Source organism: Pteropus medius, unplaced genomic scaffold, assembly GCF_902729225.1.
Source record: "Pteropus medius unplaced genomic scaffold, Ma_sr-lr_union100, whole genome shotgun sequence".
NCBI classification, from domain to species: Eukaryota; Metazoa; Chordata; class Mammalia; order Chiroptera; family Pteropodidae; genus Pteropus; species Pteropus medius.
The window spans coordinates 443,281-461,977 of NW_024352839.1; the positions used below are offsets into that span (position 1 = coordinate 443,281).

Below are 18,697 nucleotides of genomic sequence, written 5' to 3' on the forward strand. Positions count from 1 at the left end.
TTAAGTCCTTGTATGTTAGGCATATGTAAATATAAAATGCGATGTTAGGATTTGCTTTAAAATACACCAATTAAAAGAGTTGAGTGGGGAGAAACATGAAAAATGGTTCAAATGATAATGTACACCTGAAAATTATATAATTATATTAACCAATGTTACCCCAATAAACTTAATTAAAAAATTTTAAAAAACAAACAAACACTATAATGGTGATAAATGCTGAAGCAGGTGATGGAGCCAAGATGGAGATTCATTTTACCGTTCTGCTTGTGGTTGAAATTTTCCATGATAAAACAAAAATTAACTAAATATAAAAATATTTTATATATGAACATTGCCGGTAGAAAATAGTAAAAGTAACGGCTCTTAGCTGTTTTTGTGCAATATTCATTAGCTCAGTTACAATTGTTAGCCAGTTATACTCTCATGTAATGCTCTCAACAAATCTTTAAGATTCTGACTTAGCCCCACGTTACAAATAAGGGAACTAAGACTCAGAGGTGCAATCATTCGGTCTACGTAGATAGAACAAGGAATTCCAACCGCAGTTCACCTGCGACCTCACTCGCTCTCCAATACCAACCCGCAGGGATGAAATGTGAGAGAAAACGCACCTGCCCCAGGCAGATACTTCCGCAGAAACAAAGAAAAATATAATCCCTGGTACTACTCTCCTCTCCTCTTGGACCAATGGAAATTCCTAGATGAGTAACAGATGGGTGCCTCAACCATTGGGGGCTGGAGCGAGGTTGGAGCGTCTTTTCCACGCGCCTATTGGACGAATCCTCTCAGGCCCGGATTTCCCCGGCCTCCACCCCACTTCCCTGATCCCAGTACAGCGGTGTCGTGTGGCGCGCCGGGGCGTGGCCTGGGATTCCCGGGGTGGGGAGGCCACTGTATGTCCTTGGGCTGAGAGGGGAGGTGACTCCAGCCGAAGAAGAGGACGCAGAATGAGGGCCCTGCGGGTGAGGGCCCCCATGGGCCGGGCAGGGGCCCCTACCCTGAAAGCCTTAACCCCGATCAACACTCCCTAAACATCCCAGAATCTGGGGCCTTGGAATGTGAGCCCCCTTCAGGGTTCGGGACTCCCTCCTAAACAGCTTGGGACCCCCACCACTCACCTCCCAATCCAAGAGCTTCTGAGACAACCAGGGACTCCCAATATGGCCCAAAGCCCTGGGTCTGAACTTTTCCCCCTTCGTCCAGGGATCCCTTAACACCTTGGGACCCAGGCACTTGGAATTTAATACCCCTTCCCCTCCTCTGGATTTCTTAGGCTGTCTGGAAACCACATTTGGTACCCCATATCAAGTCCCGAAATTCCCAGGACCTGGGCTTCTCCCAGGAAACCCTCCTCCCAAAAAAATGTCTCGGGACTTGGACCCGCAAATCATGAGCCTCCCCTTTGGGTCCACTCCTCTTCCAGGACCCTCTAGACAGCCTGGTAATCTCCAAGTCAGACCCTTCTGGGCGCGAGTCCCTTTCTGGGCCTTTCTTGACAGGACCCCTTCCCCCACTCGTGCTAGCAATTCTGATCTTGCCTTTGGGACGGTCACATAGGACCATCTCCTCTCCCCCCACCGGACCCACTTCCAAACGCCTCTCCCGGTGCCTCCAAAACCCTTCAACCCCTTCCCCCACCAGGTTTCCCAGACACTGATGCGCTCCTTCAGCTCAACTACCCGGAACCGCTTGGAGAACCGAGTAGCAGAGAAACAGAAACTCTTCCAGGTAGGCCGGGTGGGGGCGGGATGAGGGGAGGTCCCAGGCTGCGAGCTCGATCCTGTGGGAGGCGAGGGACAACGTCTACGCCAGAGCCAGCACCCCTTTCTTATTGGACGCCCCAAACATCCAGGAGGACAATGACCTCCCGGTGCACTTGAAGGGCGGGGGAACCGACAACATCCTGTACCGACTGACCATGGCGCTGTGTCTGGGAGGTGAGTGCAGGGCGAGGCTCGGCCTGAGCTTCAAGAGGCCAGCTCCAGCTGGAGTGAGGAAGGGGCTGGTTCCCAGCTTGGGGTTTGGGAGAGAACCGACTAGCGTATGAGCTGGGGGGTTTAGGGAGAGGACTGGGTTCTAAACTGGCCAGGTTTGGGGATGGTACTGGAGTCCAGGCTGGCAAATAGGGAGGGAGCTCCTTAGGGTTTGGGCTTCTGTCCTACGAGGGGGTCTGGGTCCCAGGCTGGAGCTAAGACAAAGCTCAGGGCCTGGTTTGGATCAAGGACCATGGATTTCCCCACCTGAAGTGCAGTTTGGGGAGGGAGCTAGAGCCTGAACTGGGGCTGAGATCTAGACTAGTGATAGGGTAGTTTGCTGAGAAGCTTAAAAGCCTGAGGTGCGTGGTTCAGCAAAACGATTAGTGTCTCATTCTGTATTCCCTACACTCTTTCCCTAGGCACTGTCTACAGCCTGTACTGTCTTGGCTGGGCTTCCTTCCCCCACAAAAAGTGAGACCAAGAAGCCTGCAGGACCTGAGGGACTTGATCAACATCAATAAATGGGCTAGCTTCTTGAGGAACCCAGCCCAGCTCTGGCCTTTGTGTATGTGCCCCTCAGCCCGTCCTTCCAGTAGCAAGTGATCTCAGTCCTATGAATAGCCCATTGCCCCAGCCTTGAGTCCCTCATGCTGGACCAGGGCTATTTCCTAGGATGTCACTGCCTCTCAGCCCTCCCAGAGTGGTTGGAGACCCCAAATGGCACCCCTGGGATGCCCCTCAAGGCTTGGGGATCAGGGGTGGTGTACTTGAGTGGGACAGGGGCTCCGTATCCTGGGATAGCAGCCTCTCTCCCTACAGAAGCCCATGTGCGGGAAGGAAGATGCTAAGTAATGGTTGTGACAAAAGAGGCAAGTGAGGACAAATTCAAGCACAGAAGATGAGAGTGGGGCAAACATGGCCTTGGGGGACAGAACCAGGGACGACACTGACACCTCCCACCAGACCTGTTCTTGCAGCAGGAACAGAGATGGCCCAGGCCTCTGGGTCCCAGCCTCAGTTTCCATAGAACCTGTTAGGCATTTCAGCAAGAATGAGGCTACAGCTCAACTGGGATCCAGTATGAGAAAAAAGACAAGAAAAGGACTATGAGACATGCAGATCCAGCCTTAGGGTTAGACATGAAGATGGTCAAAACCACCACCACCCCACACCCAGGACCCAGAACTCTGTCTGCTCCAGACAGAGCCTGAGCCACCCCTCAACTCTCATAACAGGAGGCAAATCTCAGAGACAGCAGCAACTGGGGTGCATTTATTTCCTCCTGGGAGCAGAATACAAAGGCACTGGGGTGTGTGGGCCTGTTATAGCCAGGAGTTTGGCTGCCTGGGTGTTAACTGTGAACAGGTGTGCCAGGGTGCATAGGGACCAGAGTGATCCTCCCAGAACTTAGAGAATGGCCCTTGGGGATTGGAAGCAAGGTGAGTGTTGGGCTTGGCACAGATGCATTAGAAGGGTTATCGAGAGGGTGTGAGATGGGTGTGCCGGAGGGTGGGGTGATCCATGGGGCAAGGGTGTGTTAGAGTGTCTTAGAGCTAGGGGTAACTTGGGGCATGACATATTAGGACATGTTGGGCCCTGGCTGTTGACTGAGAAGCTAGGTGTCAATGATTGGAAGAACGGAAGGGCTGATGAATCAACAGGACCCATGAAGACATGACTGCAGACAGGATTGGCCCTGGGAGTGACCAAAGAGCCCAAGGTGACTCCTACAGCAAAGTGATGAGGGGAGAGGTCTGGTGTTCCCATTCAGGAGTACATAGTCAGCTGCAGCCACTGGGGAGAGGAAAGCACAGAGATTAAGGAGCAGGGAACCTGGGAATAGCAGACGCCCTTTCTCTGCCCTCACCCGGGGATTGTTGGGGAAATAGGAGGAAGGGAGCCCAATTCACAGCGGAGGGGAAGGGTCTCCTGCTAGGAGCCCACATCCCAGGATGAGAGTTCTTACCTCCTGGATGTTCACCTGAATTTGTCCAGTGCCATCTCTATCAAGCGATTTGAAGGCACCTATAGGAGAAGGGAAGGGTTGAGGTGATTGGCTTTTAGGATACAAATATACTAATATATGGGATGATGATATAATGACTAGTATTGAATACCTTATCTGGCCAAGCACTGCATAAAGTGCTTTCCATGTGTTAACTCATTTAATCAAATTCTGTGAGATAAATGTTATTTGAAAATTAAGCACAGAGAAGTGATGTGCTCCAGCTCATACAGTGAGAAAGTGAGGAAATTGGGATTGAAATCCAGGCCGTTACTCACCTCAATAATAGCCTCCATATAACCGATCTGTGTGCCCCACATCACTCTCTGCCAAAGTCCCAGCCTCCTACCAACTCCTAAGCCCCCCAGTTCCAGCTTAAACAGACTATCAGAAGGAGGCTCTCCAAGCTCCACTTCCTGACCTACAGTCTGGCGTGGTTCCCACTCATGCCCTGAAACTCCATGTTCCTCACCCATAGCCAAACCTAAGCAAACAGGTACCCACAATACCTTTGCTTCCTCTTGTGTACTGCTCAGTTACCACCCTCAGGTGTCCACACACCTGCTGTCCAGACACTGCACTCTCTGCAGTAACTACTGACTCTTGCTGATAAGTCCAATGGCTACTTCTCGGGCCTTCTCATGTGACTTTTGGCATCATCTGCCCTATTGTCCACTCCCATCTTCCCTTCACATCCCTGATATACCTGTCCCTTTTCCTCTACCCATGCTCTTAATGCACTGTCCTCCCTGGACTCTTGGGAGTTCTTCCTAAAGCCCAACCTGATCCTGTCCTTCCCCTGCCTAGAATCTGCTGTGGCTTTCCAATGCCCCCAACAGTGTCTGAGCACCCGAAATTGGCATTCACAGCCCTGACCATGCCCGATGCTCCTACTTCCTTTCACTCAACTCTCTCAGACAGGTCTGGGTTCAAATTTTGACTCTGCAACTTCCTCACTGAGTGGCTGTGAGTAAGCAATTATGCCTCCTTTGAACCCTAGGTTCCTCTTCCATAAAATGAGGACAAAAACTCCCATCTGTGAGGGCAGGATTCAGTGCATTCATGTTCAAGAGAGCCTTCATGATCCAGCCCCTCCCGACTCCTCCTCACAGCTTTGTCTCCCATCCCACCCCCTCTTCAGCACTCTGAACTGAGTCCTACAAAAAACAAAAGCACCACCTCTCTTTCCTTTCTAGGCCTTTGCACAGGCTGTTTCCACTGCAACACTCTTCCCCACTCTCTCAATGGGGTCACTCCTCACCCCACAGGTCTTGACTCACATGTGCCTTCTTCCAGGAAGCCCTCCTTGGCCCCTCAGGCTGCATCAGGTGTCTCTTAAGTTTGAAGCCGTTGCAGCTTCCCCAATTACAAATCTAAACTTGCTATGCCCTGAGCTTCCCCTCTGCCCCCCATCACTCTGCCCTGAACATCCCCTATCCCAGCAGTAACCACTCTGAGCTGTCATTTTCTGACGATCTGCCTCTCCTCCATTAGACTGTGAGTGACACAAGGGCAGGATCTGAGGCTGTTTCGGTCACTGCTGTGCCCCTAACAATGCCCACCTCAAGATTAGGTTCAAAGACCTTGGCCAACGGAGGTTGAACAAATAAAATCTCCACTTGGGAAGAAAGTTGTGATGACACTTACGGAACATGGCATCCAGCCTGACCAGGCAGCTGATGAAGTTGTCAAAATCCATGTTCCCTTCCTCATCTGCGTAGCGTCGGATGATCATGTTGTAGAGATGCTCATTTAGATGGAACCCTAACAATGGTTTAGTCTCTCAGGTGTGGGGGCCACACTGCCCAACTGACTCCCAGCCCCAGAGTGTAGGCTCGGACCAGCTCAGTGGGGGCTGCCTCACCAATCCAAACCTCAGCCCCACCAGCCATACCTGCTGCCTCAAAGGCCCCTGGAAGTTCACTACTACCAATGGTCCCTGAACAGTCAACGTCAAACTGTTTGTATATGGCCTGTGGGAACAGGGAGGTTGGGGTTCAACTGATGAGCATCTGGAGACATAGCATCTCCATGGCTTGGGAGTCTTCATGCTAGGAGTTTCAGAGGTCACCACACACCTGCCACTTTTTGATGTTGTTCCACAAATACTTGAATTCCTCGAAACCCAGCTTGCCTGTGGTGTCACTCTGGAGGAAGGGTGTTAAGAATAGTTGTGCCCAAATGCGTTCATCGTACACCCTGTGTGCCTGACAATGATAGCAGCCAATCAGGGTAACCTGGGCTAAAACTCCAGCTCCCATCTCAGCCTAGTCATGTCACCTTGGGTGTGGCTTTATTTCTTATTGTATCCATATATATTTTACTTTATATTTCTAAATGGTAAGGAATCTGTTTAAACACAGCCATGTGGAAGTATAATGAACTTTTCCAAACTACAAATTCCTCACCTGAAAATAGTTGCCAATTCTTCATTTATAAAATTCTTAAATTCTAGATAGTAATTCAGTTTCCTAAATGTTAGGACATGTAAAAAAAACAAAGGCTCTGAGGAAATGAGGTGACAGTAGCGGGTAAATGCTGGGTTTGTGATCAAAGAGTAATGAGATATGGGCATAAAGCCCTTAGGCTCAGGGGCTGGCACGTGATATATCCTCACTCAATAACAACAATGACCAAGACTTACCAGATTACATAGTACACATCAGACAGTGCTAAGCTTCTCAGGAACATCATTTTTCTCACTAAATCCTCAATACACCAGCCCCACCAGTATTATTCCCCAGTCACAAAAACAGAAACAAATTCAGAGCTGAAAAATCTATCTGCGTAAGATCACAGTAACAGCTAACACGTACAGGCCATTTACTATGTGTTACGCATTGTGCTAAGCCTTTTGCATGTAGCTCTAATTCAGCATCACCATTATCGTTCACCCCAGGCAAACTTCAGGTAAACTGAAGCACAGAGAGGCTCAGTAACCTTGCTAAGCCAGAATTGTTTAAACCTATGCCACAAACGTATGTGATCATGTGATGTGAATATATGTATATGTCTGCACTGCCCTACGTGCTGAGTGTGCATGTATCCAAGATCAGCTAATAACTGGCCCATGTGCAAAGACATATGTGTTCCTGTTCATATGTCTTCACATATCTTCATGTATATAGGTGTACCCTTGTACACATATGCATGTATACATGCATGTGTGCACACCTAGGGCAGTTATAAGCTTGGGTTCTCAAGTCTCAAAGACCTAAGTCCAAATTCCTATCTTTTCACTTATTTAAGTTCAGACAAATGATTGCCTCTCTCTGAGTCTCAGTTTCTTTACCCACAAAATGGAATATAATAATTGTCTATGTCTAACAGGGTGGCTATGAAATAAATTTTAAGTGCCAGCTATGAGAGCTGTTATTATTGCCACATGTCCATTGGTGAGTGATATGTTCTACTGTATGCCTGTCCATATATATGGGTATGAAAGCTACATCCTGGCTCTCACTCATGCTCTCAGAAAATTCCCTCTTCACCCGAGGCCTCCTTCAGACTGCCCTCAAGGATACATCCATCACAGCCACCATGCTGCGACATGTGTCAATGCCAAAACCATCAGTCTTCAGGTCAGGGTCTGTGGGGGATATGTTGACAGTCAGAGGCCAGAGGTCACAGCTACCCCAGCTGCCATGACTTTAAACCTTCCTTATGTGTTGACCCTGTCATCACTCACGCCGGGTCACGACCTTGTTGAGAATGTTCATGAGTTCTGTGGCGCTGACCTCCATGTCCTGCAGGGAGAAGTTAGGAGTGGATCAGGGGTGACTGAAAGGGGTCTGGGCATGTCATGAAGGAGGATGGGAACTTTGGGATTGCCATGGTTGAGTGTGTATATGCAAGGGCCACCCAAGGGAAGGCATGGAAGGGTTAGGACAGGTCTGGGGACTCCAGGTTACTTACATCTCCAGCCAGCTGGGAAAAGAGCCTCCGGAACTGCCGGACCTCCTCACTCTCATTGGCCTCGATATTGGAATAATGGGTGCGTGGGGGCTGCAGAAGGAGATCTAAGATCAGGTAGGGGAAGGAGTACTCTGGCCAGTACAGCCCTACGTGGGAAAGTCAGAGTGGGATGGGAGACTGAGTGATCACAGGAATGAGAGGTGGTGGTTGAATAGGGAGTGGGTAATAGCTAAGTTTGAGGACATGACAAGGGAGAGACTCAATGAAAAGGATTTCATAAGAGGGAGAGGAAGTAGGGCTTTTCCAAAGGGGGTGGGGCTGCTGAAAAAGGCCTCGGAGTGAGAAGAGAGGTCTCCGGTTGTGAAGGGCAGCTTACCGGGGGCTCTGGGTTGTACTGCGCAGCTGCCTCGCTGGAGGGAAACAAGAGAATTAGTGCCAGGGGTCGGGACCTCCAAAGGGCAGCACCAATCCCAGTACCCCAACCACCCCAAACCCCAGCCTGCCCCTCTCCACCTGCCTTATCTGTCTTTGTCCTCACCTGTCCCTATCTTTCCTGCCCTGGTTACGAGGAAACTCACAGGACTGCCCCACAGTAGGCTTCACTGCTATCAATGGCAGACTCCTCAATAGACACAGCCCCTTCCAGGGCTTACTTCATAAAAGTTCTGCCCCAGCTTCCCTGGGCCCCACTCTCCTCAGGTCGCATTGGTCTAGGGACTTACTCCATCACTAGGGCTTCCTAATGTTTGTGTCTTCATCCCACCCCAGCTCCCTTAGTTCCCGCCCCTTCGAGGAATCACTGCTCAGTGGCCAAGACTAATTAGGCCCCTAATTAGGGAAATTAGACAACGTGCCCTACCTCCACCAGGACATTTTTCTATTTTAATGCAGCCAGTTCCTGGCCAGGCCGAGCCCCTTGAAGAACACTACTCCTATCCCAGTGGGCCTCGGCCTCTTCAGGGTGCACCTTCTCATTGACCCACCTAGGTCGGCGACGCCTTGCCCGTAAGGCAAGCCTTGCCCCATGAAGTGACACCCAGCCTCACTGGCTCCGCCCACTTAACGCTCGTTTCCAGGTTAGCGGACGCAGGCTGTGTCCAGCCCCAGTAAGCCCCACCTCCCAAAGCCCGGCCGGAACCCATCAGTCAGATAGCGGCTCCCCAACAGTCAGGTTACTTCCCAGTCGAGCCCCGCCCCCCCGAACTGCCGTCAGCCTCATTAGGGCCCACCCTCAAAGCCCGCCTCCCCAGCCAGGCCGGGCCCAGCCCTGTAAGGGTCGCCGGGTCACCAGTTTGCTATTTTGTTTTCTTCCTCCTCCCGCCCCTCCCTGGCCCCCGCTCCTCCTGGATGGCGCGCGCCTCGCCTCCAGGATGCATGGCGCGCTTCCCACCGCCACCGCCGCCTCCACCGCCGCCGCCGCCGCCGCCGCCGCCGCCTCCTCCGGCCCCGCTGGATCAGGCTCTCCAGCACATTCCCTGGGCCTCACCCAAGCCCCTTCCCTCCGCCGCCGCCACCGCCGCCCTTCAAGAATGAGTTAACCAGGAACATGGCTGCGACCCAAGATTCCTAAGGAGGAGAAAGGGGTCAGGTGGCCTCTTCACCCCGAGCCCGCCCCCTCTCCACAAATATACGCATTTCTGACAGCTGGACGGGGGCGAGTAATATGAGGCCTCCGGGCGGGGACCTATTCTCCGGCTGGAACTTGAAGAATCCATTCGGGATGGGGTCTGGGGGAGGGCAGTTCTCGGGTGGGTGCGATAGGGACGAAGGATCAGATTGAAACCCCCTACGGATCCAAAGGGTCCTCTTCAGACTTGAGGGACCCTGGATTGAGTCTACACATAGGGCATCATTAAGGGTAGGGATCCAGGTCTGGTGGGGTTCTCGGGAGCTCCAAGTTGGTGTTAGGCATCCTGGACCTGTCTAGGCACTCGAATCTGAGCCCCAGAGCCCAAGAACTGGACCTTGGGTCTTGGGCGGGTCAGGGGCGCGGATCAGACCCTTGGCCTGGAGGACCCCGGGACAGGGTTTTGGAAATTCAGAACGTGAACTTGAAGGTTTAGGTACTCCCAACAGCGATATTACAGGGTTCACGCTGGGTCGGTGGGATCCGGTCTAAGATCGTGCGTGTAAGCCCCGGGTCCAGGATAACGGGGTTCCCCATTAGAATTAGAAGCATGGACCTAGGAACGTGCTTCTGGAGGCCCCACCCAGGCGGAATTTACAGGGTACCTCTCAAATCCATGGGCTCGTATTTTAGATCCTGAGACGGAGGGAGGAGGAGTCTCCGGGGCGGGATAACGGGGCCCAGACAATCTAAGATTATGAGCCTAGGGGACCCCTGAAGCCGGGACTTTAGGGTCTCATTGGATCTGGGAGCGTAAGGGCCGGGATTATGGAGTATAGAGGGAGTCTAGTCCGGGTTCTCACCACCTCTCTCACACGTCCGCCGGTCCTGTAGTCTACGCTGCTGCCGGGCCTCTGGCTGCGTCCGGCTTGGTAGGGCGGGGCCCGTGACTCAGAGGGCTTTGACCGGGTTGGGCTTTGCGGGGCTGCCCAGCCGGAGTCTGCGCGGTCCTAGAGCCGTCTCTTATATTGGGCGTGCGCGCGCAGGCCCCTTCTTGCTAACGGGATGCAGCAGCAGTCAGGGTTTAGGCCAGCATGCTTCCGGCGCCGGGGGCTGTAGCCCCGCCCTGACTTCGTAGGGTTGAGATCCTCCCTACACCTCCAGCCCCAGTGAAGACACCCGAGGACAAGAATTCCAAGGTGACCCCGCAGGTTATAGTGTGAATTTTCGCCCCGAACCCATCCTCTACCAGGCTACGGATGCGGTTTTCATTCTGCTCGAAACGGGGCTCTTCGCACTCGGCCCCTATCCTGGCCTTGTCAAGACAGACAGCATCTGAAGACCCCGACTTTTCTTGGCTCACGGTCCAGGGACAAACCCCCGCAATCTAGCAGGGACTAAGGCTAGACTAGATTTCTCGGTTCTTGCAGCAGCCAGGATGGCGGTCAAACTGCAGCTAGGACCGCTACCTCCGAAAGCCGCCTTGTGCCTCCTCCGCCCGTATTCCTTTACCCGCTGAGTCAAGGTCACCAGAATAATTTTTCCTGGACAGGCCTAGAGTGTCACCTCAGTCTCTAAAGAGGGGCCCAGACTCAGGAAGAGTCCACAGGCCAAGGCGTGGTTTCTGAGGCCAGTAGTTCACGAGGTCGGGTGGTGGGTGGGGAATGCAGAAACTGAGAGGGAAAATTGCCATTCAGGCCTCTTTTGCAGGCCTTTCCCTTGCTCTCTGGTTCCAACCTCTATCCAGTTGTCACCTAGTACCTTTTCAGGGCTCCTCAGAAGGGGCTAAGTCTAGCTTCCAGGTAATATGTCTTTCTGGCCCTTAGCCTCTCTCCCTCCGAGGCTGGTTAGGCTTGAGTTTGAATCCTGGATCTGCCCCTTAATAACTGGGATCTCACAATAATTACTTGAAGTCTCTGAGCCACCATCTTCTAATCTGTAAAATGGGAACAAGGGTTACCATGACCTCTACACTAGGTCCCTATCACAATTAAGTGATTAAAGCTTAGTAAATAGTTGCTATTATCCTATGTCTCTACCCATGCTGTTCCCTTCTGGAGGCCCCCTGGATTCCTCAGGTAGTTGACTCTTGCTCATCTTTAGATAAAACTGATAAAAATAACTGCCAAGCACTTTCCTAAACACTTTACATATATCAGCTCATGTGTCCTCATAATAGTCTTATGGGATAGATGCTGCTTATTATCTCCATTTTACAAATAAGTAAACTGACTTTGAGATTACGCTTCTTAGCTTGTACTCTTAGCCACTACCCTAATACATTGGTTCTTCAATAATACAATTAATATGAAAATAGCTCAAATAACAAAATCAAAATAGACAAAGCCACAGTCACAGCTAATGCTTCCTGGGCTTGCTGGGGCCAGGCCATGGAACTGCTATATAAGCCTTGTCTATGGGGCAAGAACTAACAGGAGAGAAAATGGAGGCTCTGAAGGCAGAGTCACTTGCCAGAGGTCACAGAGGGTGTCAGGACCAGGTCTGAACCTGGGCTCCGCTGATGCCAAAACTTGGTGATGGCTAATCTGGATTCCCTTCTCACCATACCCGTCCCCGCCAGATTGAGCAGCTTCTGTTCTCTGCCCTTTCCAGGGCTCTCGCTGCCAGGCCTTCACATGGGCTGTGCCCTCTACCTGGAACAAACTTTCCCCCTTTTTTGCCTGGTTTTGTAGCTACTCAGGCTTTGAGTGTCAGCTCAGATGTCACCTTTTCTGGGAAGCCTTCCCTGTCTCCACCCCCATCTGAGTAGGGGTGGCTTTCAGTTACATACTTATAACTTGTACTTTCTCATCACACTGCCAATTATAATCATTATCATCCAGGTCTGTCTCCCTGTCCTCTTAACTGTGGCCAACTCCAAGTCTTAGGCCTTGGTCCACTTCTCTAACCCACTCATGCCATAGGGCAGCGGCAGTCCCCAACCTTTTTGGCACCAGGAGCCAGTGCTCCTATGGGAATATAATGCCTGATGATCTGAGATGGAGCTGAGGCTGTAACGCTAGCGCTGGGGAGCCGCTGCAAATACAGATAAAGCTTCACTTACACACCCATTGCTCATCTCCTGCTGTGCGGCCCAGTTCCTAACAGGCCACGGACCTGTACTGGTCCACAGTCCCCAGGGATCTCCCTTATATGTATGGCTTAAATTCCATCTCTAGGCTATTAACACCCAAATTTCTCTCTTCAGCCCAGATGTCTCCAGGCTCCTACATCCTGCATCCTACTCACCATCCATATAGGGATCTTAGCAGTGCCTCAAGCTTCACAGATCCTAAACTGAGCTCCTGACCTTCCTCCCAAATGAGCTCCCTCCCCACTTTCCCCATCTAGGTTAATGGCAACTCTGTTCTTCCAGTGACAGATAGAACACCCCAGGGTTGTCCTTGACCTCTCTTTCACACCCACTCCAACCTATTAGCATACTTTTTTAACCTACCTACAGAATCTAAACTCTTCTCTACCTCCACTGCCTTACCACCCACCCCCCAGCTTTCATCCCCCTCCCTCCTGGACCTCACAGGCACTCCTCCCTGGTCTCCTGCTCCAACCAGCCCCCATAGTCAGCTCTCATGCAACCAGAGGGAGCCTGTGAAACCTCAGTCAGGTCAGGGCCCTCTGGGCTCAGAGCCCTTCCTAGACTGTACTTCATTCCAGATAAGAGTCAGCGTCACCACCAGCACCAAGTCCCTAGTGCTCTGTCCTGTTACCTCTCTGCCCTCATCTCCTCTTAAGAAAGTGAAAAGAAGCTCTACTTGCAGCTTGACCTGGATGTTCCTAACTGAATGTGGAGAAGGCACAGAGGTGGAGGCTCTGCAAGTGTAGCAATGGCAAAACAGCTCCTCTCCCGCACACTTGAGGGCCACTATTCCATTACCAAGGCCCTCTCTAGCCCCACCTCAGCGCCTCACCCCTTAGTGCTTCAAGTCTATATATCTAATGACCTCAGGGAGGTCCTCTCGGATCTTTAATTTAACCCCCACATTCCCTATCCCACCCCTAAACTACTCTTAGCATTTATCACCTGCTAAAATACTGAATAGTTTACTTTCTACCTAGTGTCTTGTCTCTCTTCCCCACTAGAATATGAGCTCCTCAAGGGCAATCGTTTCTGTATGTCTTGCTCACTATGTACCCAGTTCCTAGAACAGTACCCAGCACATCTTAGGTACACAAATATTTGTTGAAGGAATGAAATTTGTTGAAGGACTTTCTCATTGAATTTTCAGCACAATCAGTGAGATGAGATAGTACAGCAAGCATTACCAAAGTCTTCTACCATCTTCCAGACTCCTTTGAACTCAGGCATGGTTATGTGACTTGCTTTGAGAAATAAAACGTGAGTGGAAGTCTACAGCCCTGCCACCCAGAATGAGCCCGATCTCGTCTGATCTCGGAAGCTAAGCAGGGTCGGGCCTACTTAGTACTTGGATGCGAGATCACCTAGGATTACCAGGTGCTGTAGGCATTTAAAAAAAAAAAAAAATGTGAGTGGAAATGTTGGGAGTGTCACTTCCCAGTAGTAGTATTTAAAAGCCCTCCATGCTCTCATCCCCTACCTAGGCAATCTTGGGAGCTATGCAAGCACAGAGGTGCCACGTGAAGCTAGCTGGATCACAGCCATGGCGTGGAGGACATGTTTATTTCTTGTATGAGCAAGAAATAAATTTTGAGGTGTTAGTCCACTAAGATCTAGGGCTCATTTGTTACCACAGTGTAACCTAGTCTGTTCTGACTGATACAGGTAGCCATTGTTATTATCATGCCCACGAGGAAACCAGAGAGATGGAATTACTTGTCCAAGATCACACAGCTAGTAAATGCTAGAGTCAAGATTCAGACCAAGGAAGGTTGGCTTTGTAGCTCATGCTTTTAATCCTCACTATTTGCTGCCTGAATGACGTCAATGTTACAATGCTATTAATTACTAAACTCACAGTAGCCATAACTACCCTAGCTAATGCCTCCCCAGGGCTTGATGGGACTAGGCTTGGATAACTAACTGCTTTATAGGTATGTCTTGCAAGGCCTCTCACAACCCTCTGAAAAAGGAACTAACATGAGAGGAAGTGAAGGTTCAGAGAGGTGGAGTCATTTGCCTGAGGGCATGGCAGAGCCAGGTCTAACCCAAGGGTGGTTGATACCAAATTGTTATATGATGACTAATCTGGATTACTGTCCCTTTACTTCCTTCCTTTCAAAAGTATATTAGTCAAGATTCTCCAGAGAAAGAACCAATAGGCTGTGTATATATATATATAGAGAGAGAGAGAGAAAGAGATTTATTATAATAAATTGGCTCACATAATTACAGAGGCTGAGAAATCACACAATCAGCTGCCCACCCACATTGCTGAAGGCAATCTGCTTTACTCAGTCTACTGATTGAAATGCTAATTTCGTTCAGGAACACACTTTCAGATACACTCAGAAATAATGTTTAGCAAAATATCTGGGCATCCCATATCCCAGTCATGTCGACACACAAAATTAACCATCACTTAGTTCCCACCCCTCTTCCCAGGCATCCTTGCTGCCAGGCTCTTACATAGGCTGTGCCTCTGCAGGAACATCCTTTCTACCTTTTTTACTTTGGAGTCAGTCACGGCAGCAAGGAAGCCTTCCTTAACCTCCCCTGTCCCAGACTAGAGAAGGTTGCCCTGTTATATGCCCCCAATACTCCTGGAACTTCTTTCCCAAGATACAACAAATTACAACCTGTAGTGTCCAATAATGTTTGTCTTCTGGACTGGATTAGGGGCCTTATGATAAGGGGCAGGGCTATGTTAGGATCTGGTGTGTCCCTAGCATCACCCAGCCCAGAGCGAGGCATGGAACACATGGTCAAGAACTTTTAGCTATCATTGTCTTCATCATCATCAACATCATCATCGTATCATCCTTTGGGGGATTATTTATACAACTCAGACTTCCTCATCAGAACGAAAATTCTCGGGGTGTGCTTTCATGGTTTACAGCAAACCTTCCTCATCCTTCCACATCATGGTTCAGATGGCTCCCTTCCATAAGGCTCTCGTCGATAATTCCCTCCTGCCTCTTTGCCCCCAGCTAAATTATCAAGTACCTTCTCTGGCATCTCATGGCCTTCTGGGCCCTCCCAGCCTGATCACTGATATCTGAGTGTTCACTTTATAATGATTCTATATACTGTGTAATCTATATTTTTTCATTCTGTAGATGTGGCGTATTTCACAAAGATGTTTAAAATATCTGGTAATGCGTACTCATTGTAGAAAATATATAAAATAGAGCAAAATATATTTTAAAAGGAAAAATATACCACTGAGAGACAATCTCTATTTAGTTATATTTCCCTTCTGACTTTTTTTCTGAGAATATTTTTATGTATTTCTTACCATATCATAGATGTAAATTTGCACCCTTCCCATTTTTCAACAACTTGTATTACCATCAGCTCAACAGAGGGGACTCTGAGGACCTAGAAGTGGGCAAAGCCACAAAGTGGAAGGAGCCTGGGTTTCTGCTAGACTCTGTAGAGCAGAGTAACCCCACTGATTTACATTGGACTATAGTGTGAATAAAAAAACAGACTTATTAAGCCACTGAGTTTTAGAGGTTCTTCAGCTAACGGCAGCTAGCATTATTTACTTTAATACCCACCATGAAGAAAAGACTTTGTGGTAGACTGATTACAAAAATAGCCTAATTTTCCAACCCTCCCTGTATCCTTGCCCTGTACAATCTGACTTTTCAGCTTCTCACAGCAAAGGATGGAGTCTACTTCCCAGCCCTTTGAAGCTTGAAGCTTGACTGGCCTTGTCATTAACCAATACAGTGAGGTGGAAGTACAGTGTAATACTTCCTAGCCTAGGACTCAAAGGCCTTATGTCCTCTCTCTCTCTCTCTCTCTCTCTCTCTCTTTCCTCTTCCCTCCCATTGGCTATTGGTATTTCTTCTATGAAATTTTTTTTTGTATTCTATGCTCATTTTTATTTACTGGCTTTTTATGTTAATTTCACATTACTTTATTAATATATTTGTTATTAAGGGTGTTAACCAATTTTTTTAAAATCATTTTTGTTGCAGATATACTTCTATAATTGGTATTCCATTTTGGCAATGACCTTTCTGGGCATGTAAAATATTCTGCTTTTTGTATAGCCGAAGTCATCTATATAGAAGTGAGAGGTTTGTTTCCCCACTACATTAAAGTTCAGAAAGTCTTTTCCCATACAGGTCATTCAATATTTGCTGGTGAAATCTTTAGCTTTTCATGGTGTAATTCCCCCTGCACACACATATCACTCTAATCCAAATAGAATTTATTTTGGTATATCATGTAAGATGAGGTTCTAAATTGATATTCTCCCCCAAATAGGTGAGAGATCAATCCAATTGGTACAACACAAGTTTCTAGTACATTATAAATTCTTATACTCTCTGGTCTGGCTAACTATTCTGTTACATTATTCAGTAGATAGTTCTTACACTAAAACCATACTTTAAATTATGTAAGCTCCATGGAAACAGGACTTTTTCTGCTTTGGTCACAGCTGTAGCCATAGTACCTAGAAAGGTGCTTGGCACACAGCAGGATCTCAATATCTGTTGAAAGAGTGAATAAATGGGTAAATGAATACAATATGCTGGGCCCTGTGCTGGCATTATGATTGTTTATATTGTGAAAAACATACAGTCCCTCTTCTGCAAAGCTCACGCGTAGCCAGAAAACATTTCCTTAGTCCTGTATTAGTCACAAGAATAGATCAGAGGAGAATGTGTAGAATGTGGAGGAAAAAAGGACCCAAGTTAGTGCCTTAAAGCAGGGGTCCCCAACCCCCGGGCCACGGGACCGCTACTGGTCTGTGGCCAGATAGGAACTGGGCTGCACAGCAGGAGGTAAGCAATGAGCCAGTTAGTGAAGCTTCATTTGTATTTGCAGCAGCTCCCCAGCACTAGCATCACTGCCTCAGCTCCATCTCAGATGATCAAGCATTAGATTCTCATAGGAGCACCAGTCCCTGGTGCCTAAAAGGTTGGGGACCGCTGCCTTAAAGAATGTTCTATATAGCAAGGTGGAACTGTTTTTAAAACTTGACCACCAAGGCTTTGACATTCCTTACATTCCTGTTGAATCTGGGTGGGTTTGTGATCACTTTGATCAACAGCAGCAGAAGTGATATGGGACTTCCAAGTCTGGGTCAGAAAAGGCCATGCAGCTTTTTCCTGTTCCACTTAGAACACTTGCTTTGGATAAAACCAGCTATCACATAAAAAGTCCAACTACCTTGAGATTGCTGTGCTGGAAAGGCCATGTGGAGGTGCTCTAGTTAAAGTTTTCACTGAGCTCTCAGCCAATAGCCAGCCAAGCTGCTGAGTCACTTTAGACAGTTAGCCTTGTCAAGCCTTGAGATGACTCCAGCCCCAGCCAACTTCTGACTAGGAGATCAGGTTTAGGTAATATTTAATACAGCGATAGATAATTGGAATACAGGTGCATTAGCTATCTATTGCTGCTAACAAATTAAAAACAAAATTTAACAGCTTAAAACAATACTTATTATCTCACATTTGCTATGGTTCAGGAATTCAGGAAAAGCATAATTGGGTGGTTCTGGCTGAGGATCTCTCATGAGGATGCAGTCATCTCATGGCTTGACTAGGGTTCGGGTATCAGCTTCCAAACTGGCTCATTCGCAGGGCTATTGGCAGGAGGCCTCAGTTCTTTGCTGACTCTTGGCAGGACTCAGTTTCTCACCATGTGACCTCTCTATAGGGCTGTTTCAGTGTCATCACGATATGGAAAGCTGGCTCTTCTCAGAGCAAGTGACCCAAGAGACATAGTAAGGATAAAAATTCAGTGCCTTTTATGACCTGGTTTTAGAAGTCAGACGCCATTACTTCTGCCACATTCTATTGGTTAGAAGCAAGGCAGGCAGTAAGACCAATGCACACTTGAGGAGAGGGCTCTTAGAGATGTGGCAAAATTTGTGGGCATATTTTAAAACCACCACAACAGGTTTACAAATTGAACCCCTAACTCTAATCCTAAAGCAGTCAGACATGTAATGTAAATCAGTGAGAGGGCCTGGCGCAGAACAACAGGGCATGGTGGGAACCCTGGTGCCCTGGGGAACCCATGCTGTGCTGCTCCAGGCTGTATTCAGTAGACCCAGACTTGTTCTGCACCCTCCCCTTTCTGCCTGCATCCTAGGTCCAGTTCCCAGTCTC

At 48.9% G+C, this 18,697-nt stretch overlaps 2 protein-coding genes and 1 pseudogene across 3 annotated transcripts; 2 read left to right on the plus strand and 1 right to left on the minus strand.

Moving 5' to 3' along the window:
- The first annotated feature begins 811 nt into the window (after positions 1–811).
- Positions 812–2,536, plus strand: COX7A1 (cytochrome c oxidase subunit 7A1). Of its 2 annotated transcripts, XM_039850220.1 has the most exons (4): positions 813–965; positions 1,645–1,731; positions 1,856–1,940; positions 2,399–2,536. In XM_039850220.1, exons 1-4 carry the CDS (start codon positions 951–953, stop codon positions 2,452–2,454), a joined length of 243 nt encoding a protein of 80 aa, XP_039706154.1. In that variant the 5' UTR covers positions 813–950; the 3' UTR covers positions 2,455–2,536. The 2 variants fall into 2 exon arrangements, with proteins under 2 accessions (XP_039706153.1, XP_039706154.1); XM_039850219.1 differs by lacking the exon at positions 2,399–2,536 and having other exon boundaries at positions 812–965; positions 1,856–2,065.
- A 688-nt stretch (positions 2,537–3,224) lies between these two features.
- Positions 3,225–10,374, minus strand: CAPNS1 (calpain small subunit 1). The gene is given in 11 exon segments (XM_039850221.1): positions 3,225–3,773; positions 3,946–4,004; positions 5,632–5,748; positions 5,879–5,957; positions 6,063–6,131; positions 7,509–7,573; positions 7,673–7,730; positions 7,900–7,989; positions 8,276–8,312; positions 9,247–9,350; positions 9,352–10,374. Coding segments are annotated over 11 exon segments (801 nt in total). The 5' UTR covers positions 9,448–10,374; the 3' UTR covers positions 3,225–3,746.
- A 3,459-nt stretch (positions 10,375–13,833) lies between these two features.
- LOC120592509 (uncharacterized) lies at positions 13,834–13,952 on the plus strand (annotated as a pseudogene).
- Positions 13,953–18,697: the final 4,745 nt, after the last annotated feature.